This window comes from Oryza glaberrima, chromosome 9 (assembly GCF_000147395.1).
Source record: "Oryza glaberrima chromosome 9, OglaRS2, whole genome shotgun sequence".
Taxonomy (NCBI): domain Eukaryota; kingdom Viridiplantae; phylum Streptophyta; class Magnoliopsida; order Poales; family Poaceae; genus Oryza; species Oryza glaberrima.
In genome coordinates, this window is record NC_068334.1 from 16280204 (window position 1) to 16306218 (window position 26015).

At 46.7% G+C, this 26015-nt stretch overlaps 5 protein-coding genes and 1 long non-coding RNA gene across 6 annotated transcripts; 5 read left to right on the plus strand and 1 right to left on the minus strand.

The window, feature by feature from the left end:
• The first annotated feature begins 308 nt into the window (after window positions 1-308).
• Window positions 309-4128, plus strand: LOC127784934 (probable LRR receptor-like serine/threonine-protein kinase At1g67720). Its single transcript, XM_052312360.1, has 9 exons — window positions 309-1585; window positions 1670-2213; window positions 2310-2779; window positions 2868-3003; window positions 3110-3181; window positions 3305-3373; window positions 3464-3535; window positions 3622-3693; window positions 3782-4128. The coding sequence occupies exons 1-9, from the start codon at window positions 1516-1518 to the stop codon at window positions 3807-3809; spliced, it is 1533 nt and encodes a 510-aa protein (XP_052168320.1). The 5' UTR covers window positions 309-1515; the 3' UTR covers window positions 3810-4128.
• A 674-nt stretch (window positions 4129-4802) lies between these two features.
• Window positions 4803-7765, plus strand: LOC127784847 (protein disulfide-isomerase SCO2). Its single transcript, XM_052312247.1, has 3 exons — window positions 4803-5356; window positions 5467-5593; window positions 7422-7765. Exons 1-3 carry the CDS (start codon window positions 4940-4942, stop codon window positions 7493-7495), a joined length of 618 nt encoding a protein of 205 aa, XP_052168207.1. The 5' UTR covers window positions 4803-4939; the 3' UTR covers window positions 7496-7765.
• LOC127784849 (uncharacterized) lies at window positions 5879-9911 on the minus strand. The gene is made up of 2 exons (XR_008019605.1): window positions 9198-9911; window positions 5879-6284 (listed from the first exon to the last, which is right to left on the minus strand). It is a non-coding gene; the product is annotated as an uncharacterized LOC127784849 (long non-coding RNA).
• Window positions 7890-9109, plus strand: LOC127784848 (calmodulin-like protein 30). The gene has a single exon (XM_052312248.1). It carries the CDS (start codon window positions 8050-8052, stop codon window positions 8605-8607), a length of 558 nt encoding a protein of 185 aa, XP_052168208.1. The 5' UTR covers window positions 7890-8049; the 3' UTR covers window positions 8608-9109.
• A 3179-nt stretch (window positions 9912-13090) lies between the features above and the next one.
• Window positions 13091-13895, plus strand: LOC127785063 (probable calcium-binding protein CML15). The gene has a single exon (XM_052312483.1). It carries the CDS (start codon window positions 13170-13172, stop codon window positions 13485-13487), a length of 318 nt encoding a protein of 105 aa, XP_052168443.1. The 5' UTR covers window positions 13091-13169; the 3' UTR covers window positions 13488-13895.
• Window positions 13896-22505: 8610 nt separating this feature from the next.
• LOC127784882 (probable calcium-binding protein CML15) lies at window positions 22506-23194 on the plus strand. The gene has a single exon (XM_052312294.1). The coding sequence runs from the start codon at window positions 22700-22702 to the stop codon at window positions 22994-22996; it is 297 nt and encodes a 98-aa protein (XP_052168254.1). The 5' UTR covers window positions 22506-22699; the 3' UTR covers window positions 22997-23194.
• The last annotated feature ends 2821 nt before the right edge of the window (window positions 23195-26015 follow it).

A 26015-nucleotide genomic window follows, 5' to 3' on the forward strand; every position in this document is an offset into this window, starting at 1 on the left:
CTGTTCTCTCTCCTTTTCCTCTAAAAAATAATAAAATAATATTGTGGGTGTCCAGCAGCCAATTACCAGTTTTTTACGATGCCCTATAGCAAATTCAAGTTTTTACGGTGTCCTCCAACTAATTATACGTTTTTTGGATGTCCTGTAGCAAATTTTGTCTTATTATAAAGAGGTTTTTTACTGTCATTGAGGTTGTGCAGTACCAAATCCTGACTGTTGATCTGGCATAATCCAACGGTACCGTGGGTGAAAGGGTACTTCTGTACTTTCGCGTGGGCATCTCTTTCTTTCGCGTTCGCTTCCTTCCCTGTTTCACGAGAGAAAAAAATCGTTGGGGAAGAGCAGCGAGAGATGGCGGCAAGAGGCAGGGGCAGCGAGAGATTGCGGCGACGGCGAGGGCCTCGATGTGCAACGGCAGCGGCGCGGCGGCCTCGATGCGCCTCGATATGCGACGGCAGCGGCATGGCGGCCTCGATGCGCGATGGCGGCGGCAGCGGCGGCCTCTCTTTTCCTCCTTTCTGCTGTGAATTTTGTTGACGGCGGCGGCAACGACGGCCTGTCTCTTCCTCCTTTCTGCTGTGAATTTTGTTGTTGGATTTGCTGAACCAAATGTAAATGGCTAAATGGTTGATTACCAGCTTACTCTTGAATTGCAAGTTTCGTATTGATGAACTAAAAAAACAAGGTTCAGAAATTGGATCTGCTGTAAATAGTATCGATTCATGAGAAAGTCTCGTGTACTTTGAGTTACGCATTGTTTTTTTTCCTCCTGAATCCTTCCTCTATTCATATTAAAGTTACAAACTCAAATTGGGAATCTCCTCCTGGTATTTCTCTGTTCAGATTAAAGCAGCAAACTCAAATTGGGTGCCTCCGAGCAAGGCAGGCTCGATGCACGATGGCAGCGGCACGGCGGCCTCGATGCGCAACGGCATCAGCAGGCTCGATGCACGACGGCGGCAACAGCCTCGATGCGTGACGGCAGCGTGGCGGCCTCGATGCGCGACGGTGGCGGCGGCGCGGCGGCCTCGATGCACGACGGCGGCAACAACCTCGATGCGAGACGGCGGCGCGATGGCCTCGATGGGCGACGGCGGCAGATGGAAGAGAGGAGACCTCATTTTTGTTAGCCCGATCATTTTTGTTAGCCCGATCATACCCCTGCTAAACCAACGGTTAGATTAGATTGGTACCTCGTGATACCTCTTCAAGGATGGGAAAAATGCTCTATTATAAAAGATGCCTGTTTCATCTCAAATCATAGGTTAATCATTGTGTCATGTACTGCAAGCCTCCAAATTTGCAATGCAGCTCCCTTGTCTTAGAAGAGGTCATGCATATGTAATCTATACATGTGTGCCACCAAGAGCTGATGAGTAGTAGAAAATTCATAGAGAAAAATAATGAACTTCTGAAGAAACTGCCACCCAAACAAAACAAAGCAGAAGTCTCAACTCTCAAGCCGGCAACGAGCCAACGACCATCTCATTGCGGTTGCACCTTCCTCCTCCTCCAATGATCCCCCTCTCCCTCCTCGCCGTCGTCCTCGTCTTCGGCATCGCCGGCGCCGCCGATGGCCTTTCAGGTGATGAACGCTTTTGCCCTCGGTGAGTTCACAACGTGCAATGTGCTTGGGCAGTTGATGAACATTGTCCGCGTTTGTACACAGGGTACCAGATAAGTTGCGGTGCGACGTCGGAGAAGGTGGTCGGCGACGTGACATGGGTTCCCGACGGCCGGTTCGTCAGCGTCGGCAACGTCTCCGACGTGCGGTCGCCGGGGGTGCTGCCGGTGCTCTCCTCGCTCCGGTACTTCCCCGACACGTCGGCGAGGAAGTACTGCTACGTGGTGCCCGCGGAGAGGAAGAGGAAGTACCTCGTCCGTACGACGTACTTCTACGGCGGGTTCGACGGCGGCAGCGCGCCGCCGGTGTTCGACCAGATCATCGAGGGCACGCGGTGGAGCGAGGTGGACACGGCGGGGGACTACGCCAGGGGCCTCGCCACGTACTATGAGGCCGTCGTGCTCGCCACCGAGAAGGAGGTCAGCGTGTGCCTCGCCAGGAACGCCGCCACCAAGTCCAGCCCCTTCATCTCCGCGCTTGAGGTGTCGCCATTGGAGGACTCGGTGTACAACTCCACCGACTTCGAGTCCTACGCTCTCAGCACCATTGCGCGCCACAGCTTCGGCCACGACGGCTCAGCGGCCGTCAGGTAAGAACAATCACGCACCACCGCCCATTTCCTTGCTACGAATTCATGGCGTGCTTGCCGCTTGATGCTCGTCGAATCTGTGATTTTTTTTTCTAGCTATCCAGGCGATCGTTTCAACCGGTTCTGGGAGGCGCACAGCGACGGGATGCCGGTGGTGGAGAGCCAGGCGAGCGTGTCGCAGGCGGCGTTCTGGAACAAGCCACCGGAGGACGTGTTCCGCCGAGGCGTCACGACGGCCGGCGGCCGCGGCGAGAGCCTGGAGCTCCAGTGGCCGCCGGCGCCGCTCCCCGCCGCGAGCTACTACCTGGCGCTCTACTTCCAGGACAACCGCGCGCCGGGCCCGCTCAGCTGGAGAGTGTTCGACGTCGCCGTCAACGGCGAGACGTTCTTCGCCGGCCTGAACGTGTCGACGGCCGGGTCGATGCTCTACGGCGACAAGTGGCCGCTCTCCGGGCGGACAAAGATCACGCTGACGCCTGCGCCAGGCTCGCCGGTCGGGCCGGTGATCAACGCCGCCGAGCTGATGATGGTTGTGCCACTCGGAGGGAGGACACATCCCAGAGATGGTAACTTGACAAACTCTCATGGATCATGCCGAATTCGTGGTTTGCTCATCGAAATTTATTCATGTCTCATTGTCTCGTGTTGCTGCAGTGATCGGCATGCAGGCGCTAGCCAGAGGTTTCGACAACCCACCGGCTGACTGGGCCGGCGATCCATGTTTGCCTCAGGGGAACTCATGGACTGGTGTCACCTGCACCCAAGAACCACTTGCTCGAGTGGTTTCTCTGTAAGTTACTGATTGCCATATGTACTATATGCATCAATGCCTGCAAAAGGGGCAGTATGTTCTCTTGTTGATCTCTGAAACCGAAATGGTGGCAATCACACGGCAGGAATCTCACGAATTTTAAAGTTGGGGGATCAATATCTGACGGCATTGCCAACCTGACAGCGATCTCAAGCATGTAAGCCTCCTTAAACAAGCTAATGCCAGACTCCCATTCTTTAATTGTCCTGCTGACAGATTGGAAAAAGATTGCAGTGGTAAAGTAAATATTGATTGCCTAATTTGGGTACGGTCATTGCAGTTGGCTTGTGGGAAACAATCTGACCGGACCAATTCCAGATATGAGCCTCCTACATCATTTGGTTTCTCTGTAAGCACAGTAGCTACATACTGCTCAATAATTGTTTTGGAGAATGCTTCAGTAAACTGAAGATCACCTGGCTAAATTTCTTAACTGAAGGCATCTGGAGAACAACCGACTGACAGGGCAGATTCCTCCATCTCTAGGGAGCATGCCAAGGCTTCGTGAATTGTAAGTGGCTTCAACAAGTAGTTTATACTAGTCAAGTATTTGAGTTCATCGACTTGTTATGACCGCTTGAGTTTTTTGCTTGACAGGTTTGTGCAGAACAATGCACTGCAAGGGGCGATTCCGATCAGCTTCAAGAACAAAACGGGCTTCATGTTCCAGTGAGTGATCACGAGTGCTGTATTTAAGCTTGTGATTCCTTATTTTTCTTTAGTGACTGATGAAATGAAAATAATCTTGCTCTGACAGATATGCACCTGGGAATAACCTTAGCTAACACAAATTCAACGAGTATAAGCTTGTTCAGGTTGAGATCATCCGGTGTTCATGAGATGAAGAAAAGAGACATTAACCGTTGACGACACGCTGGAACACATTAATTAAACACCATTTTTTCCCTTTTATTTTGTTTCTTTTTGCCGTTCGATTCTATCCGTATTTTTGTTCCTCCTTTCCTTTCTTTTTGGCAAACATGAGGTGATCCTGAATGTATTTAACCCTGCAACTGTGTGGTACCTGATTCAATTTATTTGTATGTATATTTTTAAGTACTACTACCTTCATTGTCAAATAGATGCCGTCCCAGTCAGACAGAAAATTTGCATGATTAATTAACGAAGAAATGCCAGAATTTTCCATCAGAATGATATTGGTAAATTTTTTCATGAAAATCATTTCATATAATTATTCTTTTAATAGCAAAACATGTAGTTAGAAAAAAAAGATGAAACATGTGTAACGAAAATGATGTCGATGTCTAAACGACAAGTACTTCGAAAATGAGAGTTGTCTTTCTATCCTCTTCTTTACACGTCAATGCCTGCTACTGCACCAACAATACCATAGAGGATCTGCATTTATTTACGTGCACAACCACCAACCCGATAAAATTATAGAAACTAAGTAATAGAAAAAATTTATGCTCGACCCCATGCTCCAAACCCAATCACATGGACCCATTAAAAAGTCCACATTCTATTCCATTTTCAGTCGCATAGGTCTATAAATAAAATTTAATCTCTATACACTTTAATCCTCGTTGCAATTTATGGGTATCTCTATCTGGAAAAACAGTGAGTTCGAAAACTGAATATTTTAGTTCCTCACTAGCCTTTGTAGCAAAAAAATGCATTAAATTGCGGATCCTACAAACCGGCCCAGAACAGTTGGGCAGCCCACGAAGTCACCAACGTACAGCCCAGCCCATTAACGCCTCCAATATCAAGATATCTCCCAATTTCCTTTTTTTTTCTTTATTATTATCTGTAGATTCCGGCACATCCTTCGTCGCGCTCGTCGCCACATCGCTTGCTTCCCCGTCACTCCCACTATTTCCCACTCGTCGCCGGCGGCGAGCGAGCGAGCGATGATCTCCGCGTCCCGGACGCAAACCCCGCTCCCATCTCCATGACTCCCGCGAACCCCACCCCGCTCCTCTCCTCCCCACGCCCCAACCCTTCCCTCCCCCTCCCCCGCCGCGCCCGGCGCCCCCACCCGCCGCCGGCGGCCAACACCACCGGCGCGGCCTCCACGCCGGACTGGTTCCGGCCTAGGGCGCCGCCCGACGCGGACCCGTCGACATCCGGCGGCCGCGTCGCCGCCCGGGATCCCGGGGTGCGCGTCAGGGCCAGGGAGGGCGCGGAGGAGGAGAAGAAGGGGAGGGGAAGGGGGAGGAGGAGATGGTGGGACTGGTGGTCCGGGGACAGGGAGAGCTACCTCGTCGACGACGTGGAGCCGCTGCCGCTGCCGTTGACCGTTCCGGACACCGAGCCGATGTCCCGCGAGGAGCTCGACCGCCGCCTCAGCTGCGACGTGGAGATCGAGGTGGGTGCGGTTGCGGTGGGATCCTAAGAGTTTTTCACTTCTTTGGTGATTCGGAGGGAAAATTTGGTGACGATTTCGGAGTATGTGTTTGTGTGGATTTGGGTTTGAAGGATTGCAAGACTGTCTCCTACGAGTGGACGGGCAAGTGCCGGAGTTGCCAGGGGACAGGGCTGGTGAGCTATTTCAGGAAGAAGGGGAGGGAGACCATCTGCAAATGCGTGCCATGCGCTGGCATTGGTGAGATCCCTTGCTCGCATTCCCAGTATCGATCGTATTGCTCTCATTTGTAGGTGATCGGAAATAGGGAATGGGGATATTACATGTATCCAGATCTTCTTGCTAGGAATTGCTATTGTGAACTGGAAAGGGTGTAGGTTGCCTTCAGTTTAGGGGTGGCACTTGGTTATCATTAGATACAGTGTAGTTTTGATGAGTTCTTTAGTTTAGACAGATAATTTACCATGCAGCCTTGGTCTGCAGTTAGGATGTTATAAAATGATTTGCATTAGTATGTACTGAACATTTCATGTCAAACCTGTAAGTGCAGCTTTTGCCCCCTTTTATTCAAAGAAGGCTGCAAATACCACTGATAGTACTAAATATCCAGTAAATATTGTGCACATAACCCTTGGTGCTAAAACCTTGCACAGAAAAGGAGATTTTGCTCAGAGATGCCATTTCTCTTTATTGCTCTTCCTATTGTTGTTAAGTCGAGCAATTAGTCTCGATTAGTCGGTGATTGTCAGCCCACACGACCAGAAGCCCACAACTCAAACAAATATAAAGTCGCATGACTAGCTCGACTTATCAGCGACTTTCAGTGATTAGTTGGTGCTCAGATCGATGTGAAAGCATGAACATGATAGCACTCCTGCTCCACCTCATGTAGTGCCTATAATAATTAATAGCCTGCCATGTAGGATCAAACCTAATGTGGCAAGAGAGTTAACGAAGTGTGTGAGAGAGAATCCATGTCTTGCATGAGACACTACCCAAGGCAAATAAACCAACACATCAAGAAACAAACAAAATAGCATTAGGGGTTGAGGTAGTGTCTGTGGCACAAAACGAGAGGCAAATCAACAAATAAGAGGGAGAGACGATGAGAGTAATTTACTATTTGCATTGATCTCACACGTAGAAACTATGCATTGGACAAATAGTATTTTATAGCAGTGTCCATATGGCATGAAGTGGCATAGATGTCTAGCATTAGGAATGCCTTGACAGCTGAATCCAAATTAAGCATGCTAATTGCAGATGCTAGCAACAATGATGAAAGTTTATTTTAACAATCAAGGATAGTAAATCAAATATCTTGTGTGGAATGAACTACTGATAAAATTGTATACAGTGCCTCAGTTATGTAGCTCCTGAAATGCTGCAGATGAATAATGGGATAACGGAACCTAGAATTCAATGCTTTAGAAATGTTCAGGAATAGCTGAAAAAGAGTGTTGTTTACTGTTGGAATGTTTTCCTCTATGCTACTGAGTTCAGTTACCTGAGCTTTTCTAAGTACAATGGAACTGATCTAATATGACTAAAATTGCCATGATATGCTACCGAAGTCAACAGTAAAGATATGATACTATCATCGAACAAAATAATCCCTGAAAAAATCTAATAACAAGCAACGCTAGTTCTTCAATCTGACCTGATAGATAATACCCCTGATAGAAATTGGCATAGCATGTGCAGGTACGTGTGTGTTGGGCACTTAACGTTATTCCTTTGTCCAACAGATGAGAACTAGATATTTAGATAGTTAGCTGCTGCCAAAATTTCCAGGACTTTTGACATGGAAAAGTAAATAGATTTAGATAGTTGGTTGCTGCCAAATTATGCAGGATTTCTGCCATAGTAAAGTAAGTAGCTTGAGACAATTAGATATTCCAATCGAGCTCGTGAGATTAACTTTTGTTGATAACTGAGATCTTTCTAAATACCATGCTAATTTATTTTGATTCCTTTCTACTGCCTTAACTCTTCATTATTCCTGGCAAACTTTTACCTGTTGATTTGCTGTTATGACACTTGGATGGGTGTTCTACTTATTCTGTAGGTTATGTTCGGAAAATCACATTTCGCCAGGACATTGAAAACATGGATGAGTTAGACAATGGGAAACCACCATAGTTTGATGGCCCTGTTCGCTTGGCAGCTGTCATTTATTAACTGCAGCTGGATAGATTGTGTTCACAACTTGGACGATTTAACCAGTGATTCTTTCTGTTACAGTCAGGCACGGTACATGATGTTACAGTCAGGCACGGTACATGATGAGGTGCCATTTTTAAGTGTTGTAAACCATTATCTGCTAATAATTGTACTCCTTTGTTCTTATCATTATAGTTGATAAAGAAAAGGAAAGAAATTATTTCAAGTCAGCTTTGGTTCTGTTCTACACTTCTACATCTCTTTCTCTTTCCTTATCCCAAGCGGCTATACTAGATTCTTACTTTGCATGTTGTCTGGCCCATCTTTTGCCCTTCTTTCTGGTTTGAGGTAGCCTATTCTGCAAGTTCTGGAGGAATCACATATTCTGAAACTTTCTGCAGCTGTCAGGCATATATTCTATATATGCACCTTAGCCATGTTTAGGACAAGGAACCTATGAACTTCCATGACGGGCAATCAGGAGCTCATTTAGGCGTATCAATCATCCGTAGCTGCAGCAAATCAAATCCAAAATGTCTCATCTGAGCCTTTTGGCCTTCAAGTACAATCTTGAGAAGCTCAAGTCCAAGGCCGCAGGCCGGCCAACCGGCCGGCTGCTGTCCGGCAGGGACCGGCAGTTCTCCGACTTGACGAGGATCTACAAGCCTGACGACGACGAGATGAAGAAAGTGTTCAACAAGATCGCCGGCGAGCACGACCGGATCACCAGGAAGGATCTGAAGGGGCTCCTGGAGAAGTTCGGGAAAGCCGACGCCGCGGCCGAGGCGAGGCGGATGATCTGCGTCGCCGACTTCAAGAAGAACGGTTACATGGACTTCGAAGAGTTCATGGAGGTGCACAAGAGCGGCGTGCCGCTGGGGGACATGCGCCGGGCGTTCTTCGTGTTCGACCAGGACGGCGACGGAAGGATCAGCGCCGAGGAGGTGATGCAGGTGCTGCACAAGCTTGGGGACAGCTGCAGCCTGGAGGATTGCAGGGAGATGGTGAAGAAGATTGACAGGAACCGTGATGGCTTCGTGGACATGGATGATTTCATGGCCATGATGACTCGCTCAAGGAAGAAGCCTTGAGCCTCCTGGAGGCTGGAGCATCCTGATGTAGATGAGAGCCCTAGATATTCATGCGCATGCATATGTGAATTGTGATAGTAGGGAATAAGTTGAGCAGGGGCTTGAACTTAACCCTCCACCTAGCTTATGAGAGGTTGCGAGCTAATGTGAAATAAGGAGATGACAGCTACTGTGGTGTATCATGGCGTGTAATAAACATGTAAGGCGAATCGTGGGAGACTTTCCATGCATGTCCTCGTGGGAGTACTATTTCCCAGAACTCAATTAGATTACTCCATAAATCGGATAACACTACAAATCGTGGGCCTGGAGGATAGCAAAAAAATCGGCCGCTCTCCGTGAAACATTGGTCTGTGCACTGTGAAACAAAAAAAAAATCAAGCTATTGAAATATTTGTTGAAAATGATAGTGAGGGCATAAAACACCACCAAAATATAGGCGAAACATTTTTTCTATTCCAAATGAAACATTGAGTTCTATCTATTGAAACATCCAAAAAAAGAAGAGTTTGTGCAACATATGGACAAAGGCAAGTGAAACATCCAAAATACAAGAAGCGCATCAAACATCCAAAAACACTTTTACCTACCTCCCTACAAACCAACGAACCCAATACAGGAGCAGGATGCAGGGCCTGTGTTCTCCGTCGACCTGCAACGGCCGCGCCCTGACTGCTCGCGCTCCTCCGGTCGGGGGATCAAGGAGGTGGCAAAACTGGGGTGGTGGGGCTGTGGTCCGTGCAAAGGTATGAGGAGCTATGGATGCCACCGCGACGCTCGCTCTTCTTTCCTCTACTCCCCACTAGTACACTAATAGCGGCTATGTTACCGCGTCCTCTCCCGCTCCGCCTTCTCCAGCGCTGCCGTGACCCCGTCGCCACTTGCACACCCACCGTCGATGCCACCATCGGCCGCATGTGTGTAGGCTGGATTTGAAGGAGTTGACGAAGGGTAGAGAGAAGGAGAAAGAGATAAGGATGCGGCTGTGCAGGTGAAAATGGGATAAGGGTGCGGGTGCCCAATATTTCCTCCCGCATCGGGCGTATGTTGGAAAGCGTTTCGCCATAAATCATGGGAAATTCGTGCAATTTTGAAAAGCTCCAAACTTTACCAAGCTACGCGAAACACTTATGTTTCTCTAGCATTGCACACCATGAGGAATGTAATCATATTGTTTTTTGGATATAGAAGGTCATTGATAAAAAAATATAAGCATGAAAGAGATAGAGTCTCAGACGCAGATATAGCTTTAGATTGGAAGGGGTGTATTGTCTTCTTCTTCCTCCACCCCTCCTTTTCTTCTCTCTCCCCTCTCTTTGGTCTCTATGGTGATCCAGCGGACTGGGGGACTCAGTCCCTCACGGCCCACTCTAGATCCACCCCTCACTTTGTTTTAAAATATTTATTGTTTTAGCTTTGTTTGAAGTCAAACATTACAAACTTTGAGCATCAATTTTTAGAATTTATATAGTTTAATATCATAAAATTTATGCTTTTAATTAGATTCACTATTAGAAATACTTTCATAATATAATTCACATGTTGTTGAAGTGTGTGTGTGTATTTAGAAATTAATGGTTTAAGTTAGAAAAATGTTTGATTTATCGGACAAATCTAAAGTGATAAGCAATTTAAAACGGATGGAGTACTTCATAGTATAACCAAGCTTGAAGTTAAACATCGTTTGTTTGATTCTAAAACACTAGAAACATGATATGTGAATATAGAATCTGATAGATGGATATATACACCCCCAATAATACAGGCCCAGACATGGAATCATATTCTCTGTTTTTTTTTTTGGAGACATACATATCTAGTCAGATTTTAAAATAAGACAGAGCCATCCAGTCAAGGTCCCCTCTCATATTCCACAATATGTGCTAGTATTATTATTTAATTTTGTGCCTTTGTACAATTCTCTATATATACCTGATGCATCAATAACCAACCTTGAGTTGCCTTGTCAGTCCACGTGCTGCAGATTCTTAATGAATTTGTTTCGTGCGTGCTTATCCAGAAATATAAATCCAAACAAAGGTGTAGATTCTTGGTTCCACAGATGAACTCTAGAATAGAAGCATACTCGAGGGGATCGATCTTTACTGATATTTATCTAGAACAAAATTTCCCAAGTCAGAATAAGTTCTTGTTCAAAAGAAGTCAGAATAAATCCAGTCTAATTTTATCTGTCAAATTAACAACAGGTGTAAATCAATCAGATACAAATCAGATTGTAAAAGTGCGTTCGTTTGAACCTTAAAGGGCTAAGCATACTTAGGTTCGTTTGGGAAGCTTAATATTATGAAAATCAGCTGGTCATTAGCCAACTTCTGAAAATATACAAAAGCTAGAAAACCTAGATTTGGCTTTCAGTTTATTTTATGGATACTTTAACTACAAGTTCTCATATATAATCTGGATGAAAAACTGAATTATTTGGAAGAACTTTTGATTATGGGAGAAGCTATAGTTGCCAGAAACTCCCCAAACGAACCCATAAGCTTGCTTGCAAGGCCTAAATGTTAGTCTCATCCAGGGATGCACTAGGATTTTTTTACTATCCCAACAAGACATTATGGTCCAGAATTCATATGCCATCAACCCAACAAAAGCTATCTAATTATCTATACTACTTTAAAAACATTAGTGATGATGACAATGAGTCTTTCACCCCACCTATTCTCATTGTTAATTTTACAAATTACCCTTGAACTTCTTAATTCTATACTACTTCAAAAGAAGATAGTGGTGGTGGCAGTGAATGTGCCATCCACATACTCTTATTGTTAATTTTTACAAATTACCCCTTAAACTTTTTAATATATAAAAAACAATCAAATGTAAATGGATACCCACATATAAAATCAAATTGAGGTGGATACTCCCTATGGCAAAAGGAGTATGGGTAACACATTTCATGAAAAATATATTTTATTCATTTTAGATAATATTATAATATATTTTCTTCTATCTGTAGCAAGGAACGGGCATTCAGCTAGTATAGGGAAAAATGTTTTTCTAGCTGAATATTTATAAAAGATGGAAAGTTATCTACATAGTTCTAGGTTGAGTAAATTACACTCATGGTATATTAACTACGTGCGATCTAGTTAAACAAATTGATAATTGAATATTCAAGTATAGCAACTTGACAAGTAAGTGTATTCTAGTATAACTTGACAATTTAATGTTTTGGTACAATAGCTTATCTACATATATGCTATTTTGGTTCATGAGTGTTATGCGGGTTTCTTTCATAATCTCAATATACCATCGTATAATAATCCTGAATGTATGTATAAAAATTACTCTTCCAATTTGCACCATTGGTTTGGGTTTTTTTCCCACCTTCTCAAATCTTAACTGAAACATAAAATTTAATTCACTGTTAATTACCAGAATGACAAATATACATATACAAATGTGCACAAGTATATTGACTACTTAAAAATTGAATGTGTATAGAAAAAAATGAACAAAATAATTAAGTTGATTTGCATCATTCCAAAATCACACCCACCTTAGAAGTTGTTACAACCGTACGCTCACTTATTAAGTTCTTGTACTGCTAGATTGCACTCATCTACCAAATTGTTGCACTAATTAACACGCTTACTTTTTTTTACTAACACGCTTACTTCTCAATTTTTGTCAATTAAATTGTACTCAACTGCCAAGTTGATGTGCCGTGAATGCATTTACTCTTTTAGATTTATGTGAATCTTTTTTTGATTACATGGATTAAAATTTGTTTATCCCTTTTCACCAAGCTGTTTGTCAACTTTCAAGCCAACTCAAAACCTTTTCTTTTCTTCTTGCAAAAAACAAGTGTTTTTATTGGTTCGTGAACCCTGGACACGCTATCGGAGCTAGGGGTCAGTGAAGGGAAGGTGAAGAAACGAAAAGAGATATAAGGCCAGAATATAAGGCACCATTTGGTGAGTTGGTAGCCACCCGATCAAGAATATAAGGCCCAGTTATTGCGCTGCAACATTTTTCTACTCACATAACAGTGAGCTATAGTGTTTATGACCATCTAGCTACAGTAAATCGACATTGCTCATTGCATTGATTTACTGTGCTATTCACATGAACAGTAACCCTGCATTACTGCTGAGGATCCGGATCTGAAGAAACAGGGTCATAAGGTAGAGGCAGGGGATCAAAAACTTCAACTCATGGTGGATGCAAAGTTTTTCTTTTTTCGCGCGCATGAATATACGGCCAGGATGATCGAGCACTTGGTTGTGACACAGAGGGTGACCATGAGATCCTCATCTAGCGACTGGTCGTAAAATAACTCCTATATCGATCCATCCCAAAGACCCAAACCTGCTGGTACTTTATCCTAGTGATCAGATAGGAGGATAGAGATGCATATATTTCTCGTCATTTTCTTTCTTTTTCTCACGGATACGTGGAGGTCATGCATATATATAACGGATATGCACCTTCACATGCCTAAGCTAAGTAAGTGAAAGCAGTACAAGAGTCGTCGGCGATATCTGCCGCGATCAGCCAACTGCTCGTCTGCTACTACTACGTATACAACTCTGGTCATGGCCTGCTTTGGGTTCGACTTATCCGCGAGGGCGCGCGGCATCGGCGACGTGTACCATCCGTTCAACGAGACGGCGGTGCGCGAGAAGTTCAAGGAGTGGATCCGGCAGTTCGACACCGACGGCGACGGCCGCATCAGCCGCGACGAGCTGCGCCGCGCCATGCGCGCCGTGGGCGTGCGGTTCACGGGGATCAAGTGCAGGCGCGGCATGAGCCACGCCGACGCGGACGGCGACGGCTACATCGACGACAGCGAGATCGACGGCCTCATCGAGTACTGGGGGAGGCGCCTCGGCCTCGGCGTCGCCGCCTACTAGGGATCCAGATACACTTGTTCGCGTACGCACTACGTACGTACGTACCCGGTAACTCGATCGTCTGTGTGTATGTACATATATATAGCTAGCCGGACTGCACATCGCACGTTCTTTCTCCGGTACAGATGTGCAGCTATATGTCCTCAAATATCGATAGGTACTTGAACTGTGTGTGTTAGCTTCATAACAGAGATTAACCATGCACGCCGACTGGCAAGGACAGACCTTACAGGGCCAAGGTTTGAGCTGATCACCAAGGCTATTTTAGCCCACCGGAGGAAAAATATCTAATTCCATGGGCTTTGGTCTCCTGCCAGCCTTTGTGCAACTAGTACGTGTGAATAAGAACTAAGCTAAGTTGATAACCTCGTCTGTATAATGGTCCGAGTAACTAATTTTACTTCTGTATTTCTTTTATTGCACGGCTGATATACCCACACCACTACATATGCATGAAGTAGCAATCTTGCTGGTTTTTGTCCCTATTGTCCATAACTTACACACAAAGGGACAAAAACCAGCAAGATTGCTACTTCATGCATATGCATCGTGGGTGCACGTATAGAGCCTATGGGATCCATCGGACTGGGAGGTGTAGTCTGATCCCTCTTATCGCATTGTTCATTCGTTCCGTTTTGATCGTTCTCATTTGATGGCACCGACGGAGCCACTCGCCGTCATCTATATCGATTTGCCCCTATGCGTAGCCACAACCCCCCATTCTCATCTTCGTCTTTGTTCCTGCACCCCGAAGTATCCCCATCACCCTCTTCATTCCTAGCTCAACTCCTCTGACCATGCCATGCCCGCCTTAGCTCCTCAACCCAACTTGCCCAGGCAGCAGTGTGGCTGCTAGCTGCCACATGGGGACTCCGTTGTGTCTGTCGCCACTGCCACCATGTGTAGTGTAGGAGGAGCAAAAGCAGGCATTGGCGATGTGGCCACGGCCTTTGCTGTGAGCCTGTGACTGAGAAGATAGCGGTCATTGAGGAAGAAGAAGAGGGATTTGAGTATGAGATGCAAGTTTGGATTTTTAGATTGAAAGCTTTGTGAATTTTGGGCTAAAAGTTTTAGAATTGAATCAAAAGTTTTTGTGATTTATATGCTATACTGTGGAGGCCTCCTCCACTGTGATTTCCTAATGAAAGCACACTCATGTGATGTGTGCATAACATTCATAGGCATCACGATTTAAACTCTGATTAGTAAATTTGCACACCCACAACTCAATTATCCACCTAAAATTTAGCATCAGATCTGTGTAGTACGGTTTGGCAAGTCTATCAAGCTTTACGATTACTAGATTCTTAATAAAAGTGTACCCCATATGTGATGTGTGCTTTCCCCAGTAAGTGCATAACACATAGCAACCACTTATTTGGCAAGTTTTGAACCAGTTTGTCTAGTAAAATGTCTCTTCTTTGTTGGAGATTGAATATGCCTAGCCGACCAGCCCACGCATAAGGCATCTTTTGCTCTCCGACTTGTCCACAATCACCTGATATTGCTCCCACCATGCTCTCCAATCTTTTTTTTATTGGGAAGCCCATTCTTCCCAAAAAAAAATCGGATGGTCAGATCTTGAAATTGATCCTCGGTGAAACATAAAGTTATATGTGGTGAAAAAAATAGTCAATGTGATATTTGTGAAGCATAGTAATATTTCTTTTATCAAAATATAATTATGTGATATATTATTGTAAAGATTTAATTGGAACCAATATGACAGTGTAATCGGATCACATATGAGATAAGTATTTTGGAGGGAAAATCATTTTAGGCTTGCTAGTAGAGCCTTCATGCATACATAAATAGTTAGAGGAGAGAAACGACATGCATAGAGATGATAAAGAGAAAGAGAGGCGGGAGAACCAGACACATGAGAGAGAGAGAGAGAGAGGGGCGGGAGAGGCAAACACATGCATATAGCGGGGGCGTAAGAAATTTGACGAGAGTGGTGGGTGCTACCTGTAATTTTGTCTATGCATGTCACCTACTAAAAATTTCGAGGTAGTTTATGCATAATACATTTACCTTTACACAATTCTAATACATTAGCCTTAATATTTGTTTGCTCAATCTACTTTCTCTGCTTTCTTGTATCTTAAAGTTTTTGTAAAGTCCGCCTCTTGTATAAAGGGTGGTTTATTGTCTTTCTCCTCTCTTCTCCCCTCCACTTTATTATATGCGCTTGTGTGATATCTTAGGGCTAGCACTTAAACTCTTATTGTACTTGCTCTAAGACAAATCAATTCCTATCTTTTGGCACATAAGGAGAACCTTCAGATCTCAAATTTGGGACATATGCTCATGTATATAGAGAAGTAGAGGGAAAATAATGGATTTGATTTCTTCTTAAACTGTCCATGCACACGTAAGAAATGAAATTAGCTATAATCGAGCACCATCTCTCTTTGGAATAGAACTGAAATCAAATTCCAGTAATTTTCCCTTGAGATTGGAAATTAGTTATTGGCTAACCTTAAGAAATATCACTTCCACTAGATGTCTATATGGGCAAATGAACATGGCAATATGCAATAAGAAATTGAAGAGAGATTATTAATCTTAGTCCTTAATTTTGCCATGCTGAAACTTAAAAGAAAGAAAGAAAAAGGAAACTCAATTGCGATGTCTGGTGTATGGATAAAATAAACCTGGCGAAATAGCAAACTGTTGGAAAATTGTTGTTTGGAGTGCAAATTGATGGATGAAATGGAAAATTTGCATGCATAAATGCTTCCTATGGGCTGGAAGTGAAAATCTAATTGGCAGCAAGTGCAAAATCAACTAGACAATAACATGAATGTCAATTGGCAATGGAGATATATGCATTATTAATCTGTAGAAATTTGCTACGGCACTAAGGATACAATGGTTGCGGCATGAGAAGAATCCCCTATAACAAGCCTTAGGTTGGCATGGAAACCCGTGCGACCAAAACGACAAACTGCTCTATGTGATGGTTGTACGCTGTAGCGCCCGTTCCGTCTTGGCGCCTAGCGGGAAAACTAGCTCTTAAAAATCCTATTTGCGAAATCCGTTTCTTTGCTTGTTGTCTAGTGCCCGTGCCATCTCAGGTCTCAAATCCCCGATCCATCGTCGAGTTCAATCCCGAATCCAAATCCTTCCCAAATCAAATCCCTCCGCAAAAGTCTATTTTGCCTCCCTAGGGTTCGATGGGCCGAATCCCTCTCGGCCCATCTCCCCCTCCCTCCCCGGCTCGCTCTCTCTCTCTCTCTCTCTCTCTCTCTCCCTCTCCCCCGCTCTGCCCGAGCGCTGCTCGCGCGAGCGCGCGAGCCGCGCCGAGCCCTCCCTCCGGCCCCGCTGCCATTCCCGCCGACGCCGCCAAATCGTCGCCGTGCGCCGTTGCTTCCCGCGCGCGCGCGTCGTGGTGGCCGACCGCCTGGTTGCCGCCGCCGTCAGCCTCTGCCGCGCCTGCCGCGCCTGCCGCCCGTGTCGCCGCTCCGCTCCAAGCCGCCTCCGCCGTCATCGCCGTCGTCATCGACTCGGCCCCGCCACTCCCCGCGCGTGCCTCCAAAGGACGGAGGCAGAGCCCCCCCCCCCCCCCCCCCCGCCGCGTCGCCCCCGCTCCCTCCTCCTTTTCCCGAAGAGGCAAGGGACAAGCTCCCTTTCCCCCTTCCTTTTTCTTTCTTTCCCTTCCTCCGCCGGCGTCATTCCCCTCCTCCCTGTCGCCGATTTGGCCGCTAGCCGGAGCGCCAGCTCGCTGGCTTGACCGTCCAATGTCGGTTCCCCTCCCCCAAACCGACATCGCCACCCTATAAACCCAGGCGCCCTCCCTCCTTTTTTTTTTTCCTCCCAATCTTCCCCGTTTTCCGCCCGCGCCATTGCCGTCCCTCTCGCCGACCGCCGCCGACGCGTGTGCCGGAGGAGCCGGCACGAGCAAGGACGCGGAAGGGGACTCCGGGCGCGCCCTCTTCTTCCTCTTCCCCGGCCCGAGGCCGGAGAGATCGCTCCCGTGCCGTCGGCCTATCGTCACCGCGCCCTTCCCCGCACGGTAGTGTCGCCCTCCGTTCTCCCTCCTCGTTCCATCTCCTCCCCTTAGACTCGGGTAGTAGCACGAGTAGCCTCCCCGTAGCTAGCTGGCGCCGCCCCGACCGTTGCCGCCGCCCGCCGTGTGCTCGCCGCCGTCGCCGCCCGAGCTCGGAAGCGCCGCTCGTCGCCGGCCTCGCTCGGAGTAGCTCCGCCCAATCCGACGCTAGCAACGGATTCCCGTAGCCGCGTAGATGCTCTCACCGCCGGGAATCGACCCCTCGTGACCTCATCGCCGTTTCCCCCTTCTCCTGCCGCCGGTTGCCGCCGCCGCAATCCGCCGCCGTCGAGCATCCCCCGGCGAATCCGAGCCGTTGGCTCGTCTCCTCTCGTCCCGTGCAACCTCCCGGTGTGCTCGCTTTCGCCTGTATCGCCGTGGTTCGCTCCGCCGCTCGCCGCCGCCGCCCGCCGTCCGTTTCGGCCGACGTCGTCGTCTACCTCCCGCCGGCCCGCGTGGCAGCCACGTAGGCGCCACGTCGGCGCCACCTCGGCCGCGACCGGGTCAAGCAGACCCCGGTCCGCCGCTTCCCTCCGCCCCCTCGCGCGCGCGGTCCACCGCGAGCCGTGAGGCTGCGCGTGGGCCCGCCGCACCACGTCCTCCGCGAACCGCGCGCATGCGCCGCGCCCCCCTCCCCAAACCCTAGCACGCCCGCGTGCACCTCGCTCACGGTGAGCCGAGCCGCCGACAAGCGGGTCCCACTCGGGACCACGCGAGGATGGACCCGGCCCACCGGCTCTCTCTCTCCCCTCCCCGCCCGCGCGCGCCTTGGGCCGCCCTCTTGGGCCGGCCGGCCCATTAAGCTCGGCCGAGCCGCCCCTTTCTCTCGGGCCGCGCCCTAGCCGCCCGAGGGAAGTCTAATTTCCCTCCCTCTTTCTTTTTCTTTTCTTTTCTTTTTCAAAAAGGGTTTAAATAAATCCTTTTCCTTTAGACAAAAATCCAATAATCTTAGAAATTCAATATCTTCCCAACCGTAAGTCCGTTTGACTCCGTTCAACTTCCAAAATTCCTCAAATCTCGAGATCTATCTAATGGCACGCTTAGAGGTCAATAATAGGGCTTTATTTTCGCCGTTTGTTGAGTTGTCCCGTTTCGCGTGTAGTTTCGGAGCCCGAAGACCCGCAGTGCGAGGATTTCGAGGATCAAGCTCAAGATCTCGAGCAAGGCAAGCCACCTTTGAACATCTTGAGCCTATATTTGAACTTAATTAATTTGCTTGCAAAATATTATGCATTGATAGGATTGCACTTAATCTGTTTGCCCCGTCTGCAAGGCAGACCGGTGGGCCTACCCAACTTGTTGCATCTGATCCTTCCACTGTTAATTGTTATACCATGTTCCCTTGTAACCACCTAGTTGCGCCTCGCTATTCGTGCACTCTGTGCGAGTATCGACGGTCGCCTTCAAACTTAAAATCTGAGTAAGTTCTTGGGTAAAACTTGGGTTTTTACAAAAGACTTGGAAAACCCGACACCTGGGTCGGTGCTTGCGAACTAAATGAATTTCCAAAACCGCGGACCGGGGGACGTACCGGGAGTACGGTTTCCCGCTCTTGCAATTAAGGACCGTTTCCTTGGAATTTCATCCGAACATAAGACAAGTACGACCACATGGGTGGAATGGGACACCCCTGGCTGAGTAATTAGCTAATCGGGGGAGCCTTGATGCCAAGAGACATGTGGATTCGCCGGGGTGGTGTCGGGGAGGACCCCTGGGCTTCCTGGCACAGTATGGTCTGGGACCTAATCTGGTGTTGGTCTGGGACCCCTCTCGTTGGCATATGGTGAACCTGTGTCGGCTTTCGAAATGCCTTGTCATGAAAGCCTTAAGGTCTCTAGTCGTAGCCGTTCTGCACGGGCTGGATGATCCGGGTTAGTAATGTCGTGTGGGTAAAGTGTACCCCCTCTGCAGAGGTTATTAAACTGTCCGAACAACCGTGCCCACGGTCATGGGCGGATGTGAGGTGATTCCTAGCGTAGTTTTGTTTGACTACTGCCTTGTGAAATTTTGCTGTTGTGAAATGGGTTTGATGTTTGGAAAATCTGCGGCTGATGGGACCAGCCAGGCCCGGGTGGCCGTTTGAAAGCTATTGGCCGGGTGCCAATCTTGATCAATTCAAAAGACTGATACATTGCACAAACTCCGACCGGACAAGACGCACTTTCTCATCCGTGTCGTTTGAGAAGCACTCACTTAGTTGTTTCAGGAAAGAGTTCAAATAAAATCAATTGCAAAAACAACAGCCCTTCTTTGAAGCTTGCATTAAACACTTATTTCCCATGGCTTGCTGAGTACTCTCGTACTCACCCTTGCTCCATATAAATAATTCCCCCCCCCCCCCCAGTTGCTGAAGAAGATGAAGCGGATCCCGCTGACGAGGAGTTCCTTCAGGAGCAAGCCGGCTACGATGAGTTTTAGGGTTTCGGCCTAGTTCCCAAGTCGCGCCTGTGATGTGTGGTCCAAGTCTTGGCTTCCGCGTTCCTTTTGTAATGCAGTTGTGAGCTCGGGATCTGTCCGCAGCCCAACATGACTGTACCCCTACTCTATAATAAAGAGACCTCTGTTGCTGTGATATTCTGTCTTCCTGTTATACCAGCACTGTTTCCTGGGACTGGTATCAATTAACAGGTTAATTTGGAGCGTCACGGGCTAGTTCCGCTCGGGACTAGTTCGGGGCGTGACATACACATATCCCAATTGTTCATAGATCCACAAGTAGCTTTTAGAACTTGGCCTGGATAAGGACGATGACCAAGAAACCTGATGCCAAATATGCTTGCTCTCTCAAAAAGGAAAAGCACAATGCTAGGCCAAGCCCTACAAGGAAACACATAATTTTGACTTTTAAGATCTTAGATATGTGGAATGAAACACAATTAGTACAACCGGTCCTAGCCAACTAGATGCAATCGCTTGGAAGCTCACTTGTCATGGTGTATACATGGCCTCATCAGCATATACACAATGTACAATTCATGGTATCAACAGAAACAAACTACATGCACCTGATATGGAAGCTATGAGCACCAAGAAAATGTAAATTTATCGTTTGGCTGATGATATAGAATAGAGTATGGACACGGACCGCCTGGCAACTAGAGGATGGCCGCACAACACTTTCTGCTCCCTATTTAGCCATACAAAATAGTCGTTGTTCCACCTCTTGGTCGAATGTAGATTTATCTGGAGAATATAGAACCTTATTACAACTTAATAGATATCTCAGTTGCAGTTGTCCCGAGGAATGGATAGCGCGACGTCAACATGCATGAGTGGTGAACCGCGCTAGCTAATTATTAATGAGTGTCAAAGAAGGGGGCGTGATCGCTAATCCTATTAGTGGCAACGAAAATTGGAACGGAACGAGGAGCTCTTAGCAGCATCCCTTTTCAACAAAATCAAGGACGAAGGGAGGATGTAGACGCTCGCAGAAGTAAGACACCTACTTGAGCTTGTAAACAAATACTGTATAGTTTGTATAGCACTTCTATCAAAAGAACATTTGAGAATATACCCATCTTTTTTTAATAATTTGCGTTTATATGTCTACATGGGAAGAAATGGCACCAATAAACGCGTCCAGCGGATCGAATACACGAGAGTGCTCACAAATCGCATTGTGGGAATGCGGGAGAGATGGCCGGGCCATTCCCGTTGAACGGGCAAGGGAACCGCCACGGTCCCACAGGCGAAAATTGCGGAACCGCGACGGTCCCGCAGCTCAAAAACGTGGCACCGTGTATGGTGGCCAGCGGGACCGCACGGCACCGATACAGTCCCGCGGCTCAAAATGGCAGCATCGACGCGGTCCCACAGTTCCATTGCGTGAAACCGACTCTGTGAACAATAGTAAACAGCGTCTCAACAGTACCGAACAGTATTATATATGCCTCACCCAACTCATGCACGGTCAGTCTCGTATGCCCAGCCCACGGGACCCTCGGTCCCACGTTTTTGCGCTGCACTAAACACTTAGTCCCGCATTTTCACCCTGTGGAATGGGTATATTTATGCAAATTTTTCCCATGCAAGTATATAAGCGTAAATTACTTTAAAAAATAGGTATATTCGTAATTCTTTTTCTACTTCTAACCCCTAGTGGTTGTAACTATTTCCTTCGGTATTCAATGGAATTGACAATAATCATATGCCGGTTCGTTAAAACAAAAGTTTGGCTTGTAATAAGCTGAATGTTGACTCCGCATTTCAAGGCTGCACCATGAGAAAAAGGGTATTACTCCCTCCGTTTTAAAATGTTTGACACCATTGACTTTTTAGTACGTGTTTAACCATTCGTCTTAATCAAAAAATTTAAGTAATTATTTATTCTTTTCATATCATTTGATTCATTGTTAAATATACTTTCATGTACACATATAGTTTTACATATTTCATAAATTTTTTTAATAAGACGAACGGTCAAACATGTGATAAAAAGTTAATGGTGTCAAACATTTTGAAACGGAGGGAGTATATGTTAGAATATCGGATCGGAGAATTTTACACGCGAGTATACAATAATGCGAACCTAATCTTGGCATCCTATTCCGTCTTTCAGAAAGACATAATAATGTCCAATCCTGCAATGAAGATAGAGAAACCCAATTCCCCTTTGCAGATTCCCACATTGAGCGGGCGTTCATTGCTTCAGACAGCTCGATCAAGTAGCCTTTATATGATTCCATCCCATAATCACTCAAATGCATCTATTCCCAACTATTATTTCTTTCTTGCCCTTTTATCTCGAGCCACTTGGTGCAGATTCTTGCTCCATTCAACGAGCATTTGCACGCTGATCTAGAACGCCCCTGCCGGCGATAGATTCTTCAAGTACTGGAGGTGAACCATTTGTCCACAACCAAATCTAAATCTATTCAGAGATCTAGAGAGAGAAGCTACAACGCGTGATAATTAAGCTAAGTCGCAAAAGGTCATTAGGTAATTAAAGGCGTTGGTAGCCATCTGCTTGATAAACTTAAGCTGATGGTTTCTGAAATAGGACTATTTTAATCCGTGCATACGCTGTGTAGACATTGCTAGCTTATATAAGAGCATAGGGCTAAACACGGTGCTGCACCTGCAAATTCAGATCTCAGGTGAGAACATCTCCAGAGTTGGTTGATCGGAGCAAGAGCGAGCTAACCGGCGACCGGAGGTAGGGATGGCGATCAGGAGCATGACGGTGGCGACGACGACGCGGTCGCTGGACGGCGACATGACGGTGGACGAGTTCAAGGAGTGGCTGAGGCGGTTCGATGTCGACCGCGACGGGCGCATCAGCCGCGACGAGCTGCGGCGCGCGATGCGCGCCATCCGGGCGCGGTTCACGGGGTGGAGGAGCAGGCAGGGCATCAGCTACGCCGACGCGGACGGCGACGGCTACATCGACGACGGCGAGGTGGACGGCCTCATCGAGTACGCGCAGAAGAGCCTCGGCCTCAGGATCGTCGCCTACTAGCTAGCTAATCCAAGCCATGGCTGCTAGCTCCTTTGCAGCTCGATCGGCTGGCCGTTTGCGACCTAAATAATCTCCATCTCGATCGCTTGTCACTTCGTCTTGCTTTCTTGTACTTAAATTAATCAACTCATGTACTGTGTGTGCTTGTGATCTGCGCTGTATTATTAATTGATGTATCACTGATTGCTCTTTGAGAAATCAATTGACCCATGTATGTTCTTGATCGACGGAATATAACTGGCGTTTATGAACTTACAACATCGACATCTGCCCTGCATGTGCATAAACAGAAGAAATTTAAATAGTTCTTTGTTCTTTGGCTGATACAATTCAGACCTGTAATACTTATGCTAATCATAAGATGCAACTCTGATGCTGCGCGTGTGCTAATCAAAACGGCAAAGATTTATTTGCCATCGCTGATAGATGGGCTGGGCTCTGCAATCTAAATCTGGAACGTTCTCACGGCCTATGTATGTGTTTGGTTCACGCTCACATTTTACCACGTCACACCTTTGATGGCCATAATTTATTAGGTATGTGTTTGATTCACCGCTACGATTAATTATAACTTTTGTCTGAACTTTTCAATAGTATATCCCATTGTCATAGGCTTAATTTTTCTATTAACTTTACCACACTTTGTAACTAGCTATTTGTTCGCTAACTTATCTATAATCAGATTATAGTTAAGGCTGACAACCAAACGCACCCATACTTGTTCCTTAGGCTACTAACAAGATCATCAAACATGGAGCTTCGCCTAATATAGCCCGCTAGCTGGGATGATCTGCGTCTTCCTATCGGACTCATAGGCCCAACTCCTTGCCCACATGGATTGACAGCCCAAAATTATCCTGGCCCAGTACCAATATCTTGTATGGATAGGCTCCAATTCTGATCCATGTATCCACACGTGTGTTCAAAATCCCATCCAAGCAAGGCTGTATGGATCCATGTACGGAACACCTGCATGGACTAGGATTGAGGCCCATCCAAACAAGGCTTAAGGGTTAATTACTACTAGTAGTATATTTTTATGTTACCCTAACATTTTTTTTCCTACAATGTTAGACCCATGTGAGAAGCAGAGGTTCAGTTGCATACCTACAGTAACAGTTCGAATAAACCAACAGTAAGCAGAGCATGTCGCACCCTAGGTAGTAAGGTCACCAATTAAGACAGCATTTTGTCGCTTAGCCTATAGGCTATATGACCCGTCTATGCAAAACCAACCACCCTAGCAAGCTAGCTTAAGTGGAGTAATTAATCAAGCTAGACAGGTAGGGTTGCATCTACTCATTTGACTATTAAGTTGGGGTGTTGACCATTGACCACACACCATTCTCTGGTAGCCTGTGCATGCATGGCCCCACCATTATCTTTCATCTTTTATTTTCCTTTTGCCCAGCAGGGCATGCATATGCATGTGACCACAAGGTTAGTTTAGCTCTTGCCTTGGCCTGTAATCATAAAACAAGCCAAATCAGCCCGGCCGGTGATGATGCTTTTGATCTTATGGAGAACATCACACTCAAGCCTCCCTAAAAGCTCCAAAGACAATGTACTCCCTCCGTTTCAAAATATTTGACACCGTTGACTTTTTAGCACATATTTAACTATTCGTCTTATTTAAAAAATTTTGTGAAATATGTAAAACTATATGTATACATGAAAGTATATTTAACAATAAATTAAATGATATGAAAAGAATAAATAATTACTTAAATTTTTTTAATAAAACAAATGGTCAAACATGTACTAAACAGTTAACGGTGTCAAATATTTTAAAACGGATGGAGTAATTAACTAGGTCGGCCTAATTATATATGCATACAGCATACATTCCCAAAGGGAGATGAGGTGACATGCGCTGCTCATGGCATGCACAGTTCTCACTTTGCCCCCAGGATCGGAGACCGAACAAAAACTCACCCTTATCAAGATGGAAAAGCTCGCAGATGCATGCATATCACATGGACTACCAGTTGTGAGTTGTGGCCATGTAGCAGAGCGAATTAAGCAATCCATGCAGTAGGCCAGTCCTAACCTAAGTCACTGGACATAGTTTCCATAAACTTTACGTCATCAAGAAACTAGTTAGTACTTCTAGACACTACTCTTTTAATACAAACACCCTGAAATTTTTACATTTTGGACCTTTTTGAAAACTTATTTTACAAATAGACCCTGGGAAAACTTAAACCGGAGATGGTTCTTTTTGGGGCGCCAAAGAGGCTGGCGCCGTACCCCAACATGGCGGCGCCAGCCACACTGGCGCCATGCCCGTGCCACCGTGGCACTAAGACTGTCGTGGAGGTGCTGACTGGGCAGAGTAGGGCGCCAGCCACACTGGCGCCGCCCCTCATACCACGTCACCAGCATGGCTGGCGCGCCCCTCCTCTGCGGGCCCCACCAACTTTCTCCCCCCCCCCAAATTTTTGCCAAGTCTGTTCTGCCAAGGCTGGCGCCGCCCTCCTCCCCCGCCCGACACCCTTCTGCCTCCGGGCCTCGGCTGGTGCCGCCCTCATGGACCACGGCGCCAGGGTGGCTGGCGCCGCCCTCCTCCCCCACTGAAACCCTTTTGCCTCCAGGCCTCGGCTGGTGCCGCCCTCATAGACCACGGCACCAGTGTAGCTGGCGCCGCCCTCCCCCCACCCCGAAACCTTCTGCCTCACGACAGTGGCTGGCGCCGCCCTCCCCAACCGCGGCGCCAGGGTGATTGGCGCCGCCCTCTGCCTCCCTGCAAATTGAAGATACATATTACACAAATGTACCAATTCACAGTTCGCAATTCAAATCACAATTCACAGTTTCATACAGACTAAAAACAAGTTCTAATTGCACAAATCACAATGCCAAAAGTCCATCACATAGTCCATCACATATTCCACACATCAAACAATACCAAAAGTCCATCATATATTCGACACATCAAACAATGCCAAAAGTCCATCCTATATTCCACACATGAAACAATGTCAAAAGTCCATCACATAGTCCATCACATTTTATATCA